The sequence below is a fragment of the Sprattus sprattus genome (assembly GCF_963457725.1).
Source record: "Sprattus sprattus genome assembly, chromosome: 2".
Lineage (NCBI taxonomy): Eukaryota > Metazoa > Chordata > Actinopteri > Clupeiformes > Clupeidae > Sprattus > Sprattus sprattus.
In genome coordinates this window covers 37872078-37887270 of record NC_137921.1, presented here as the reverse complement: position 1 = coordinate 37887270, position 15193 = coordinate 37872078, and the positions used below count along the sequence as shown (strand labels likewise).

Here is a 15193-nt window from a genome sequence, read left to right as displayed (position 1 = left end):
AATCGGCAGTCATTTTCACTATAGGTACGAGCTGAATCGGCTGCACACTTAGTGTCCTCTCTCTCTGTGTGTGCGGTGTGCTGTACGAGCCACCTGTTTGAAGCTCCATGCCTCACTGTGACTGAGCACCATCCCAGATGTTTGTTTTTCGTTTCACATCTGTGTACCGCCATTAAGCTAAGTCATCTTCGTTTGGGAGACGGGGCTGACACATTGTTGGCTGCACATTTTGACAGTTCATTACTTGCACCTTCGTTTGTTGTTCTCTCCTTCTGATCACCCACTTCATTCCTCCTTTCTACTCTTTTTTTCCCCTCTCTCTCCTGTCTTTTGTGAACAACCTTTTCCGCTCCCTCCCTTTGTCTATCTCTTTCTCGCTCTTTCTCTCTCTCTCTTTCTCTCTCTCTCGCTCTATGTCTCTCTCTCTCTCTTTTCTCTCTTTTTCCATGTCCCTCTCTCCCTCTTGCTCTCTGTTTCTGTCTCTGTCTCTCTGTCTGTCTCTCTCTCTCTCTCCCTATCTCTCTCTCCTTCTGTCTCTCTGTCTCTCTCCATCTCTCTCTCTCTGTCTCTCCTGTCCTCCTGCTGCAGGTGCCCTGGCGGAGTGGCTGGCTGATCACCCTGTGATGCTGAGCAGCGTGCTCCCCCTGGTGCTGCAGGCCCTGGGCAACCCTGACCTGTCCGTGTCCAGTGTGTCCACGCTCAAGAAGATCTGCCGCGAGTGCAAATACGACCTCCCCCCCTACGCCACCAACATCGTGGCAGTCTCACAAGTACGCTCCCACCCCACCCACCCAGGCTGACCAATCACAGCTTCTTGTCATTTTATGTCTTATTGAAGCCCAACACTGTTGGAGTTGGGGATGTGTGTGTGAGTCACAGTAGTGTAAGAACGCTGGACTGCTGGCAACACGCTTCGGGGTGTAAAGCTCGACATTTAAAAGGCAAATAACATGAACGACATTGAGACACTATAAACCTTTGGGTGACGGATACAAATTAGACTCCTTTTTGTTATTAATGTGTCAATGCTGAAGAGCTTGAATTCGTCCTAAATGTTGCTCTCCCCCTCTCTCTCTCTCCCTTTCTCTCTCTTTCTTTCTCTCTCTTTCTCTCTCTCTCTCCATGTCCTGAATGCCCTGCCTACAGGAAGTGCTTATTAAACAGATCCACAAGGTTAGTTCACAGTCCACACTAGCCTTGGGCAAGTTTATTTAATATCTATGGAATGATGGCGATCGATTTTCATCCAAATCTTCCAAAGGGTAATTTCTTAACCATTCTTAACCATCCTCTCTGTCTCTCTGTCTCTTTGTCTCTCTGTCTCTCTGTCTCTCTGTCTCTCTGTCTCTCTGTCTCTCTGTCTCTCTGTCTCTCTGTCTCTCTGTCTCTGTCTCTGTCTCTGTCTCTGTCTCTCTCTCTCTCTCTCTCTCTCTCGTTCTCTCTTGCTCTTTCTTCTACCCCACTCTCTTTTTTTTTCTCTCTCTCTCTCTCTCTCTCTCCATCTCTCTCTCTTGCTCTCTCATCTACCCCACTCTCTCTTTTTTCTCTCTCTCTCTCTCTCTCTCTCTCTCTCTCTCTCTCTCTCTGCAGACGAGTCAGTGTATGTGGCTGATGCAGGCTCTTGGCTTCCTGCTGTCTGCGCTCCCGGTGGGGGAGATCCTGAGCAACCTGCACTCCCTCATCACGCCCTACATCCAGCAGCTGGAAAAGCTGGCCGACGAGACGGTAAGGCCCGCAACCAACCCACCCTGATGCTGTCACTCTCGCCCCCTAACCACCACCACCACCCCCCCAACCCATGCCTGCCTCTCTCTGTCTCCGCCCCAACCACCCGCCTCGTCCCACTCGTCTGGCCAAGAAGGGCTCGTGCCTGGCTAGCTGTCACCACGGAAGCTGATATCACAGGGCTATGAATAGTAGCTGGAAAATCAAGCATCTGTTCCTGCTGGTTATTTCCCATGGCTGTATGGATGAGGGGGCAGGGCCTTTCGACACACACACACACACACACACACACACACACACGAACCTACACACACACACAATCTAATTTTCCTCAGCATATCATGTTCGTCACACTTATTATTAAAAACTCCTCCAAGTCAGGAGCCTTGAATTACTCGGCATCCTTGACAGCTTCGTTTACATTTAGATGACGAACTGACCCGGCATCAAAACACTGCAGCTGAAGTTATTTCAATCGCCAACTGAGACATGTCTAATTCACAGAGATCATCCATCTCCTGGAGGTTTCAGTTTCTACAATACTTCTGTACATTTATCAGCCAGAGGCTTACAGAAGCTGTAAGGAGTTTTGGTCTAAAACTAGCGAGCTAACTACCTAAAAGCCATGCAGAAGCCTTGCTAATATGAACTGGTTTCTTTTGACGATGTAGTGAGATTTGGCAGTGTTATGCTTCGAAGGCTTCTCTTACCTTTCTCTGGGTGCTCCGTCCCAGACCACAGAACTACATACTGGATAGCCTGGATGGCTATTGAGAACAACTGGTGTGATAGCATGTCCTTCACATGGCGAAACACCATGAAAGTGAATTTGATTGCAAATGTCAGCAAGACTAGTTGTCTATAAAAGCATAGCTCAAATGGTGGCAAAATGCATAGCTCAAATAGTGGCAATAGCTGTATACTGCTTGTTTAAAGTGTACGTTACGTGTGTATGTCATTAGTGTATGTGTTGCCTGGTCCTTTCGCCTCATGGTCTGAAGCTAACAGGAGCGCAGCTCCACCTCCCTGCCTCCTTCTTGGCCCTCCTCCAGGCCAACAGACCCTCAGATCCACAGGGCAGCGCTGCCGTTGAACATTTCTCAGCAGGGCCAGATTGGCATTGCACTGGGCACCGGAAAGCCTGTGCCACAGGCTGCAGAACACACAGCCTCATAAAGCAGACCTTCCGTCCACTCTGAAAGCCTGACTAATGCCAGAGACCATCTGACTCAAGATGGGCCACAAGTGACGGCTGCTATTAATAACATCCCCTATTAATATCATCCCCAATAATATCATCCCACTTTTTTTATTCATTTTTATGCAAGTCTTTTATTCATCACAAATGTCTTTTTTCCCTTTCTTTTTGCATTTTTGATAGTGGGTGGTGTATGATTCACTAGCAGTAAAAGGAGTCTGCGCTGGTGTGTTTGTTTTCTCATCCACATCGCTCCTGTCTGGCCCTCAGACAAAAGCATCATGACATCAGACTCACTAAGCAGCCTGCCACGCTCTCCTCTTTTGTACCAATGGAAACAGTGACACCTAGTGGAGGCCGCTAGCACTGACGCAACATTTCTGGTTCCCACCCTTCTCTGTTACTACATCTGTTGATTTTCTTCTCTCTCTCCGTCTCCATCTCTCTGTCTCTGTCTCTGTCTCTGTCTCTGAGCGGTGTTCTGTTTTTCCCAGCTGTTTGACTTTGAGAGAGTGTTTCTAGCCATTAAGACTTGCGTTGTTATTGCTACTGTTGGTACTGGGCATCATTTGTCACGGTTATTTGCTGTCATGAAAACCATGAATTGAGGCATCCAGAAAGATATCATAATTCATGTAGTTGAGTGTGTTGGTAAGTATGTTTGTACGTGTGTGTATAAAAATATACAGTATATGGATGGATATAGATATCTAATTTTATATTTATATATGAGAGAGAGGAGAGCGAGAGAGGGAGGGTGTGTGCACGCGGTTACACTATGTAAGGTGTGTATGGTGATCGTGTATGGGCGCGGTCCCACTATGTAAGGTGTGTATGGTGATTGTGTTTGGGCGTGGTCACACTATGTAAGGTGTGTATGGTGAGCATGTATGGGTGTGGTCCCTCTATGTAAGGTGTGTATGGTGAGTGTGTATGGGCGTGGGCACAGGGACAGAGCCACAGCGGAGGGCTTCATTAGGTCGAGGGAAGAGCGCCGCTGTGCCGTCGTCAGGGAGACGAGTAATTAGCCGCGCTGCACGTTAATGAGCACCTAATTACCGCCAACCCCCCAGGGAGGAGAGTGCTAATGCACAGCCAGCCCCTTTCCCTCGCCCTCACACTCCGCCCTCTCTTTCCCTCGCCTTCACACTCCTCCCGAAACACACACACACACACACACACACACACACACACACACACACACACACACACACACACACACACACACACACACACACTCAAACTCTGCAACACACACACACACACACACACACACACACACACACACACACTCACACTCCTCCCCAAACACACACACACACACACACTCACACTCCGCCCCAAACACACACACACACACACACACACTCACACTCCGCCCCAACACACACACACACACACACACACACACACACACACACACACACACACACACACACACACAACTCTGCCCCAAACACACTTCACCCTCTCTCTCCTCTCTTCAGCTCTCTTGTTACACTCTCTTCAAGAGTCGGTTTTCACCACCTTTCTTTCATATGTATCATTCAATCTGTGATTACTCCTCCCTTGTGTTCTTTGAATATCAGTTATCATAAACGTGTTGGTAAGTAAAATTATATAGTTTTTACAAGACAACATAATCAGCTAGCATCTAAATCCCCTTCTCTTTGTTTCTGCCCCGTAGCCGAACCCCTCCAACAAGCTGGCCATCATCCATATCCTGGGCCTGCTCTCCAACCTCTTCACCACGCTGGACATCACCAAGCAGGACGACGAGTCAGGAGACAGACAGCCGCCCATCAAATCAACACCGCCGCCGCCAGGCCCCAACCCTGTGAGTGGCTTTAGAGTCTAACGTTAACATACCGCCTGACGCTAACGCTTAGCTGTGATTATACGGAGTGGTAAATATCTAATGTGATAAATAGCCGTATAATCTGGGACATCGGGGAACCCAGAATTACAAATGGAACAGGCAGCAGGTAAGAGAGATGAGCGCATCTACGGCCCCTGTGTCGTCTGCAAATGTTGTCACAGTCTAGTTCATATCTCCCACCCCACCCATCCAGCTGATGTGTAGATCTGTGTTCTGTAGGTGGTGGTGGTGCTCCAGCTGATGTGTAGATCTGTGTTCTGTAGGTGGTGGTGGTGCTCCAGCTGATGTGTAGATCTGTGTTCTGTAGGTGGTGGTGGTGCTCCAGCTGATGTGTAGATCTGTGTTCTGTAGGTGGTGGTGGTGCTCCAGCAGGTGTTCGCTCTGATTCAGACCGTCCTCAGCAAGTGGCTCAACGACTCCCAGGTGGTGGAGGTGAGGCCCACATCTAACAGAGCTCTCAGAAGCACACCGGACACTCACTCACTCTCTCTCACACTGCCTTTCTCTCACTTTATCTGCCTTTCTCTCACTTTATCTGCCTTTCTCTCACTTTATCTGCCTTTCTCTCACTTTATCTGCCTTTCTCTCACTTTATCTGCCTTTCTCTCACTTTATCTGCCTTTCTCTCACTTTATCTGCCTTTCTCTCACTTTATCTGCCTTTCTCTCACTTTATCTGCCTTTCTCTCACTTTATCTGCCTTTCTCTCACTTTATCTGCCTTTCTCTCACTTTATCTGCCTTTCTCTCACTTTATCTGCCTTTCTCTCATTCTCTTTGTCTTTCTCTCACTCTTTGCCTTTCTCTCATTCTCTCTGTCTTTCTCTCCATCTTTCTGTCTTTCTCTCCACTCTCTGCTTTACTCTCACTCTCTTTGTCTTTCTCTCAGCCTTTATCTCACTCTCTGCCTTTCTCTCACTCTCTTTGCCCTTCTCTCCATCTCTCTCTTTCTCTCACCCTATATCTTTCTCTCACTCGCTTTGTCTTTCTCTCCTTTTGCATGTCTTTTTCTCTGTTTCTACACCTGTTTCTCTTTCTCCCTCTTTACCCCCTCACTCCTTATTTCTCTCTCTCTCTCTCTCTCCCTCTCTCTTTTGTGTTGTGTTATAATGATGTTACTGTGTGAGAAAATACGACAACGGTGAGGTGAACCCCTCTCTTCCTCCCTCTCTGGTCAGGCGGTGTGTGCCATCTTTGAGAAGTCTGTGAAAACTCTCCTGCATGACTTTGCTCCCATGGTGTCTCAGCTGAGTGAGATGCTGGGACAGATGTACAGCACCATTCCCCAAGCCTCCGCACTCGACTTGACCCGACAGGTACACACACACACACACACACACACACACACACACACACACACACACACACACACCGATCTCAAATACACACACACACACACACACACTCAAATACTTACACACACACTCAAATACAAACACACACACACTCAAATACAAACACACTCAAATAAACACACACACACACTCAAATACACACACACACACTCAAATACACTACGCTCTGCATTACCACGTTAAAGATTCATACACAACTACAACCTGTCATATGAAACTGAATCACTGTTGACGTGAGAGAACTCCAATTTAAATCTAAAACTGCAATGGGATAATAGTTCCAATTAGCTGTCTGCTCTCTTCCATGAAGACGTGGGCAATATGTCCCAGTGTTGTGTAAGTTCAGTGACTTGGAGTAATTGAATGTCTGTTCCCACTAGATGGTGCACATATTTGCCAGCGAGACAGCCCACTTCCCCCCAATCAAAGCGCTGTTCGAGCTGGTCACCTCAGTCACCCTGTCCATCTTCCAGCAAGGTATGCCTGTCCGGGCCTGGGGGAATCGGTGGAATGTGACACGTCAGTCCTTCCTCCTCACGCACACCCAAACACTCACACTCTTCAGTGTCGGTGTTTGTTTATGTGTGTGTGTTTGTGTGTGTGTGTGTATGCACGCTCCATTCTCAGCTCAACCTGCACACTCAGTTTTAGACACAGACACCAATTACAGGGCACCTGGGATTTCCTCAGAAACTATGCAAACTCACACACACACACACTAGTGTGTATGTATATATACACACACACACACACACACACACACACACACACACACACCACACACTTGCGTATAAACACACCACACACACACTTACACTTGCGTATATACCCACATACACCTTTGCACGTTGATCTGTTGTGACGCTCTACCAAGCCATCACACGCTGCTTTTTTGTGTGCTTTTTTCGCTTCTTCCTCCCTGTCCTCCTCTTCCTGCTGCGCTTTTTTACGTTGCCTCTCCAAATTGTAAAAGAGACTTGTTTGATGGTGGCATGACTCATCACTCTTGGCTATGTAACCCTCTCTTCTCCGAGCAGGTCTCTCCGCCAGCACAATGCATTTGCAGAAGAAAGTACAAGCTGCTGTTATGACTTTGCGTTACTGTTTGTGCTTTTTTTGTTTGTTCGTTTTTTTGTGACTATCAATGATCAGCAGCTCTCAGACGAGGGGTGAACAGGGTCCCATTTGGAGTGTGGGAGCAGCTAGGGGTGGGGTCAAAACCGGGGGCCAATCAGCAGCCTGCTTCTGAGGGGTTGCCGTGGGAACCGAGCACTTGCTAGTCTGGGGTTGGCTGAGGCGGGATGGACTGGGAGTTGTGGGGCCAAGGTTTGATTCGAATATGTGGATGAAAATAAAAAATTTGAAGTGCAAAAGAGTAAACTAAAATAAGTAAAAAGAACAATGTGGAAAAAACTGCAAATTTAACGTCACAGTAACAGGTGCCTCCTGGGTTCCCACTCCAAACCCACTTTGGTTTTTTATTTAGGTTTCTTTCTTTTCTCTGGTTACTTCTTTTTACGTTCTTCTTCCTCCAAACTGACTCATGTCTTTTTGTCTCTTTCTGTTTGAGTTTCTTCCAAGACTGCTTCCAAAATGCTTCTCATGCCCTCCCACCCCCACCCCACCTACTGTTTTTTTCCCAGAATCCTTTTCTCACGTGTGGCAATTATTTCAGTGATATTGTTTCGGTTGACTTTTTTTTTCACATGACTGTTGGATCTGTTCTGTTGCTGTTTGTGTAAATTCTTCTTATTATTATTCTTATTATTATTATTTCTTAAGTTTCATCTTTATTATATTTTAGGGCCCAGGGATCATCCTGATATTGTTGATTCATTTATGCAACTCCAAGCTCAGGTGTGTTTTTGGTTTCTTATTTCATTCACTTTCGGTTTCTCTCCTCTCTGCCTCCTTTCTATCTCACTCTTTCTCCCTCTCTCTGTCTCTGTCTCTCGCTCTCTTTCTCTTTCTTTCACTCGTTCACACTGTCTCCCTTTTTCCGTCCTGTTTGACGGGTCCTGGAGACCCCCCATCGTAACTGGACAATGGAATAGACAGAAGGGGGGGGGTGATATTGAAGGACAGATGGGAGTATATCTCCTCTCCTCCAATACTCAGGGTTCTAACCGGCGGCTCCACCACCGGCTCCGCACTGCCAAACCTACCTCACGTGGCATTTGCAAGTGGCACGTGCTGGCACCCTCCGATGCCCAGAACCACATGCAGGAGGGTAGGCAGAGCCAGGCAATCTGTGAGCACCAGGATTGGGGCCAAGTAGCTGGTCTGGCTTTGCCAACCAGACAGTGTACCGGATAGATATTCAGAGTAGCGGTGGAGTAAACACTGGGCATGGTGTGTGGGCAGCTCTGTGTTCTTAGTGTCAAGTACAACTAAAATGTTTACATTAATAGATGTATAAAAGCATGCCTGGGCTGTTGCATAAACTAGTGAACTTTTGGTCCCTTTTTTAGTCCCTTTTTTGGTCCCATTTAAGCGCTTGGTTAATAGTAGGCGGTGTTCCAGACGTACAAAGAACCGGTGAAGTAGGAACATGGGAGCTCCACCCTAGTGGTTCTCCAAAGGTCGTAGAGTGTAACATTATTAAAATCACGCACTGCGGTTTGCAAATTGGGGCAATATTTGTGACTTTCCAGTCATTCAGAAACGTGCCTTAACAAGTTAGGATCCAGGTTGCCAAACAGGATACAGTGGATTGTGGTAATGGCTATGGCATTTCAAATCAGAATTTACCGGCTGATGAGGTGGCTGATGAGTCCCCGACTGATGAGATTCTGAGCAGAAGTTTAAACCTCTTCCTTTGGTCCCCAAAGATTGGGGAGGAAGATTGTTATATACGTTTGTTCTTTGTGTCCCCATGAAGGAGAGAGCGCAACATCAATTCACAGATCAGCCAGAGAAATCAGTCACAGAAATTACATTATTAAGTGATTGCTGACGGTGCTGTCTACAAGGAATAGACGGTAAGGGTAAGAGTGAGAACGGGTTGTGAAGTGAAGCAGTGATGACTGCTCCGTTAGAATCCCTGAGCCGCCCCCACTTCTACATGTCATTCCAGCCCTCCAAACCCAAAATTAATTAATAACTTGATTAATTAATTAATTCTTAACAAATTGGAGCCCTCTGTTTGACTTTTAAGTTCAACGTCCTGGGTTTCCATTACCTCTTTCTTTGATTTATGCCTTTGGAAAGCTCTGTTCTTCTTCGCCCCTTTCCTCTCTCTCCTCTCATCCTCTCTATCAGTTCCTTACTGCATTAGTTGTCTTTATCCGTACATGTTACAGATTTCTGTTGCATATTTCAACTGAGCAAAAGACATAAGTGACTGGGAGTTTAAAGATGAAACGGGAGCGGGGGGGGGGGGGGGGAAGGTGTTAAATAAATAAAAAATAAAAAAAAGACCAAAACCATCATGCCTTTAGTTTGACCTCAGTTATATTTCAAAGTTTGATTTCTCTCCTTGCAGTTTCTTACATACAGTATCTGATGAGTTTGTTGCATTGGATGAGTTTGTGTATGTGTTTGTGTTGGTTTTGGTGAAAAGGTTAGTGCGAGGAAAGAAAGAAAGAAAGGGAGGGGGGGGTGACAGGGTAGAGAGAGGAAGAAGTTTAACAGGACATGGTGGGGTGGGGTGGGGGAGAAGGTTCCGAGGGCAGGGGATTGGAGGGTGTCCTTCCTGTTCAATGGTTCTGTCTGCTTCATAGGCTCTCAAACGGAAACCCGATTTGTACTTGTCTGAGAATCTTGACGTGAAAGCGGTCTTCCACTGTGGTGAGTAGCGGCTTCTTACAGTTCCAGCGGAGACAATTGCGTTTGAATGTGTGTGTGTCCATGTGTTGGCGTGTGTGCATCAGAGAGAGTGAAGCTGGATTTATTTGGGTGGTATAAGGCAGGATTGAACTGTGAAGCTAGTATGACATGTCTCTTCTTGTTTACAGGAGTGCTGTCACTTAAATTCCCCGAGGCTCCAACGGTCAAGTCCACTTGTCTGTTCTTTGTAAGTGAAGCGATTTGTGGCTTTGGCTACCTATACCTATGTAGCTAAGATCAAGGTCATTTATAATATATTGGCTAAAGGTGTCTTATTACTCTGAATACATGTACCAGTTTGTTGCTCAGGTTAGGACATGTTTTAATGTTTCGTTTTTCTGTCATTATAACCATCTGATATGTCTGATGTATTGACGTGTAGTGAATTCATTGTGTTGTCTGTCGGCAGACGGAGCTGCTGCCTCACTGTGCAGACATCCCTCCTGTGGGTCAGGTGGTCCAGCAGGATGGGAAACTCCTCCTACAGGCCGTGCTGGAGGTCAGCAGCTCACCTTTTACCCTTTCACCTCTCACTCACCATGCCAAGAGGCACAAGACAGGAAATAGAATCTTCATACACAACAAGCAGATACAACAAAAAAAACACACATAAGACAATCAACTGACAAAACAAAAAAATTAACCAAATGCCTAATCCCATCAAATAACCATGCACAAAATTCCTTAGTTGGAACTCTTAACTTGGCCACCTACTGATTCAGCTCATCCATACTGTGTTTCAACCTCCACATAATCCCCTAATACATCCCCTTTCTGCTGTAGGCCATTGGTGGACAGTCGTCGCGGAGTCTGATGGACCAGTTTGCGGAGGTGCTGTTCTCTCTCAACAAGAACTGCTTCGGCCTGCTCACCGTGTGGCTGAAGGAGGCGCTGCAGTCGCCCGGCTACCCATCCTCACGTGTCTCCGTCGAGCAGAAGAACACCTTCAGCTCGCAGGTCCTTAGGTAGGATGGTCATTTTAATTATACACAGGGAAAGATGTTAAATTCTTTGTGCTATGGTTAGGGACCTCCCACAGCGGCCAATCCTCTCACTGTTACATGCAAGTACTCTTATGCAACAAACTTACCGAAACCAATATAAGAAGTGGCCAACCTTAGATCCTGAGCAGCAGGTTACAACAGCAGCTGCTGGTGACAGCCGCATAAAGGGCTGCTCCTGGTTGTACCCGGGTTCCGTTAAGGCCCTTCTTCACAGTACAAAATGGGCAGCCACAGTCGCAAACAAAGCCACATGACTACCCAACCATAGAACCTGAGCAACAGGATACAACAACAACAAAGCTGCCTTCTTGAGCATTTTACTGGGGTTTTCTTGTGTGAGCATGCCAACCTTATTGCCTCGCTTCTTCCTTTCGAATGCTTCCTCAGTCGCATCTTCAAAGGGAATTGTTAACTCAATAAAGCAAGCAATACGCTCAACACCATGTCTGGTCTCATAGCAGTCACAGAAATACTTGAAGTTGTCTACCAACATCAGCCAGAAATCTCCAATCCTGCACTTTGCCTCTGTCTTGTTTGTACGTGCCCGGTGTCCACTTTTCTGCCCCTCTAAACAAAAGAGATCCTACTGTTCCTGTCATTAACCAGAACGTTTTAGTTTAGTTTTACATCCAAACTAAATATGTTTTATTGAGCCAAACACAACTTGCAACTTTTGACTTTGCCTGCCCACCGACTGGGGTTCCGTGGCGTTGGGGGTGACATCATATGTGGCTCCAACAATAAATGTAATGCGGTGAGCGTCCACAGCGCAAAGTTTTCTCCAGCTGATCTTTCTCAACTCAACGCCATACGGGTTCATCCATTGTCCTTCCTTTGTTTGAGAAGCCTTTGCTGTTAATCTAGTTTCCTCTTCTTGCTCGCAAACAAAGCTAGTTACCATCTGCCTCCTCTCCACCAATGTAGCCTTACCCCATGCTCTCCAACCGTCAACTTACCCAAACCCGGCCCTTCCAATCTTTACCTTCCCAATGACATCCATGTGCTGTAATGCGACTTGTGCATCTTGAACTGTGTGAAGATATACACACACACACACACACACACACACACACACACACACACACACACACACACACACACACACACACACACACACACACACACATACACACACAGTACAAGCAGAAGAAAAAAACATGACATGACAGTCCGTTCCTAACGACCTTAATTAGAATCCTAACCAAATACCTTTGCTGTTCCATAATATAAAGCTGGTTACAATCACTGTATATTTGAAAGATTTTGAATCAGTGTCAAACTCTATGTTTAATAAAGAAATTACTGTTATTTATGCAAATGTTTCTTTCTTTTCATTTTAGGGAGCGTGTAAACAAGAGAAGAGTGAAGGACATTGTGAAGGAGTTTACCCTTGTGTGTCGAGGCCTCCATGGCACAGAGTACGCTGCCGACTACTGACTGACCATCAACCAGCTCCTGCTCCTGCTCCTGCTCCTGCTCCTGCTCCTGCTCCTGCTCCTGCTCCTGCTCCTGCTCCTGCTCCTGCACCTGCACCTGCTCCTTCTTCAGTCCCAAAGCAACCAAGCCAGGCCCCTCCTGCACCAGGAGGCCAAGCACTGGAACCACCCCAGGCCCTGTGGACCCCACCCCCCCCCCCCACCCCCCCCCCCACACACACACACACACACACATACACGCACACGTTCACACAGACACACACCACAGCTCTAAAGCGCAGACATGATGTAGTCCTCCACCCCAGTGTAGCCTTAGACGAGGCAAATACTAACTGAGACTGTGCAGTCAGTCTGACCAGGAAGAGGTCATGCTTTCCACATCTTTCTCCCCCTCTGTGTTTCTCTTTCTGTCTCTCATTCAGATGTCCTCTCTCGCTTTCGCAATCACTTTCTAAGGCTGTCATGTCTCCAGGTGGCATCCAACACCATTTTTCATTTATCTCTACCTCTATATTCATTTCACCTCTCCATCTGTCTGTCTATTTCCCTTCTTTCTATCCTTACCTCCGCCTCTCCTGCAGCATGCACTCTGTAAAGTTTCATCCCTTCTTTTTACTTGTGTTTCGATCTTCCGTGGCTCCTAGGCTGTTTCCTTGTGACTTTTGCATCCGTACGAACAAAGAAATAGTGTTAGATTGACTTCTTTTTTTATAGATAAATGAAAAGAGCTATATTATGTATGTACACATACACCAACATATATATCATATAAATCTATATTATTAATACAGGGTGCGATAGTCCTGCTGCCACTGCTGCTAACAGACAGAGGGACCAATGAAGACTGAAAACTCCTGTGGCTTTATTCATTGAAACCTATTATCTATATACATATAAATATCTAACAGTTCCAAGCTGTCACCCTCTTATGCCCTTATTCTGCCAAATTGTTGTGAACTTTGGTCATGTGATTTAGGATTTTTTTATTGTTACAATTTTTTTTATACATATATATATATCTTTAGCATATATGGGGGCTGGTAGGCCCAATGATAATTGAGAGAAACTGACGAGACAGGAGAAGAATGTCTGCCTACCGCTGGTCCACACAGCGAATGTGGACGTACTTGAATGCCCTTCCAGCTGAAGGGATGAGTTGGACTCCCTAGAATACGGCAATGGGTCCGGTGATGAGAGGGGACTCTGTTTCGCCTCCTCTCTGGACCTCCTGGACTAATGTGATTGGACACCAGAGAGCAGGCCCTGGTTACCTATTGGTCAGTGGATGTTTCGATCAGGTTTCGATGACCAACAGTGGGCCTACTTGAAACGACTCTCAAAGTGAACCCCCCGCTATACAGCACCGTAGAGCACGCAGCCTTGACGATCGTGTTTAGCCATGCTAGTTGACATACGTGTGTCATGTGGCGTGCGTGAAAAATACACGTTTCACTTGTAGTTTGACTCTTCAGTGCACTTATTGTTTTGGAAACTACAGATGGTTTTCCTTTTATGGCAAAAAAACGCAAGAATCTAACAGCAATCCTAATGGCACCTCCTTGTACCTCCATGTTGGCTAAGTCCTAACCTGCCCTCTTCCTTCTCCACACACGCACACACATTTACACAGCATGCCCAGAGTGTTGACCACTGTCTATGCCAGTCCATGCCCAGCCGGTGCCTGCAGACATGTAGCATGTGTGTTTTTTTCTGGTGGTAGTTGGGGTAGGGGGTGGCACACGGGAGGTAGTGCAATGCTTCAGTACGATGAGGAAGTTCTGGTACTTTTTGATGCGGACGGTAAGGTTAAGCCACTTGCATCAATCAGTGACAAATGGAAAGACAATTAAGAGATGGGGGGCGGCGATTGGTTGATCTGTACATTCATTTTTTTGTACCTTGTTTTAATTTATTAAATATATCAAAGAAGACCATAACCAATGTTAGTGTTTGTCTCTTTCTGAATGAATGTATTCTTTCCTGGTGTTAATTTGGAGATGGGGCTCAAATGAAGATCTAGACCTCAAATTAAGGGGAATACCAGAAGTGTTTAGCCATTTAATACACTTAATACACTTCATGTGGTAATACCTTGTTTTAAACTTTTTTTACTTTAACACTCAATTTCTTTGGTTCCACTATCACACTGGCTGTTGTCTACCGGTCCTACCTGCAAAATCATTCCCTTTTCAGTTATCCCAACCAAAAAGATTCATGTAACCCATCACACTTTCTGCAGTGTGTAGAACATGATGTGAGCGATAAAGTGATAAGTAATTTAAAGATGAAATGGCCATCTTGGTTTAATGCAACAAAACCCGAGACAAAATGGTTGATTTTCATCATTGGTTTTATTCCACTTTATTTTTGTTATCTGCAGCTTTCTTTCCTCGCAGCTGAATGTCCCATTTAACTGCCAGCTCCCAACAGTCTTTATATGAAACGGCGCTGGCCTCAACTGGGGAATCTGTTGAGTTCTGTAAGATTGGCTTCTTCAGTTCCCATTAACCTTCCACACCAGATCATGTGGAAAGTGTCTCTGCAATTCAAGTCACAACACCTATGCTCATGTTTAAGTCTCAGTTAAACCTGAGAACAGACCCAACCCGACAGCTTGAAGGGTTTGATCAAACTTCAGGACAAGGCATCTCTCACCATCTCAGATTCTTGTTTTTCTTTTTTTTTGTTATTCACTGAGAAAATTGTTTGTGTGCGTGTGAGAGAGAGAGAGCCTGGGGCATGTTCAGGACGGCACCGGGGGAAGCACTAC

General features: G+C 46.1%; 1 protein-coding gene across 1 annotated transcript in view; it reads left to right on the top strand.

The window, feature by feature from the left end:
* ipo13b (importin 13b) overlaps positions 1-14299 on the top strand; it is a 45031-nt gene extending 30732 nt beyond the window's left edge. Inside the window, exons 9-21 of the mRNA XM_080831769.1 lie at positions 589-770; positions 1147-1173; positions 1591-1725; positions 4611-4760; positions 5154-5234; positions 5979-6116; positions 6536-6632; positions 7960-8012; positions 9878-9944; positions 10112-10170; positions 10393-10482; positions 10767-10948; positions 12328-14299. Coding sequence (XP_080687895.1) covers positions 589-770; positions 1147-1173; positions 1591-1725; positions 4611-4760; positions 5154-5234; positions 5979-6116; positions 6536-6632; positions 7960-8012; positions 9878-9944; positions 10112-10170; positions 10393-10482; positions 10767-10948; positions 12328-12424 — 1358 coding nt within the window. The 3' untranslated portion in view covers positions 12425-14299. The remainder of the gene's footprint in view (positions 1-588; positions 771-1146; positions 1174-1590; positions 1726-4610; positions 4761-5153; positions 5235-5978; positions 6117-6535; positions 6633-7959; positions 8013-9877; positions 9945-10111; positions 10171-10392; positions 10483-10766; positions 10949-12327) is intronic.
* Positions 14300-15193: the final 894 nt, after the last annotated feature.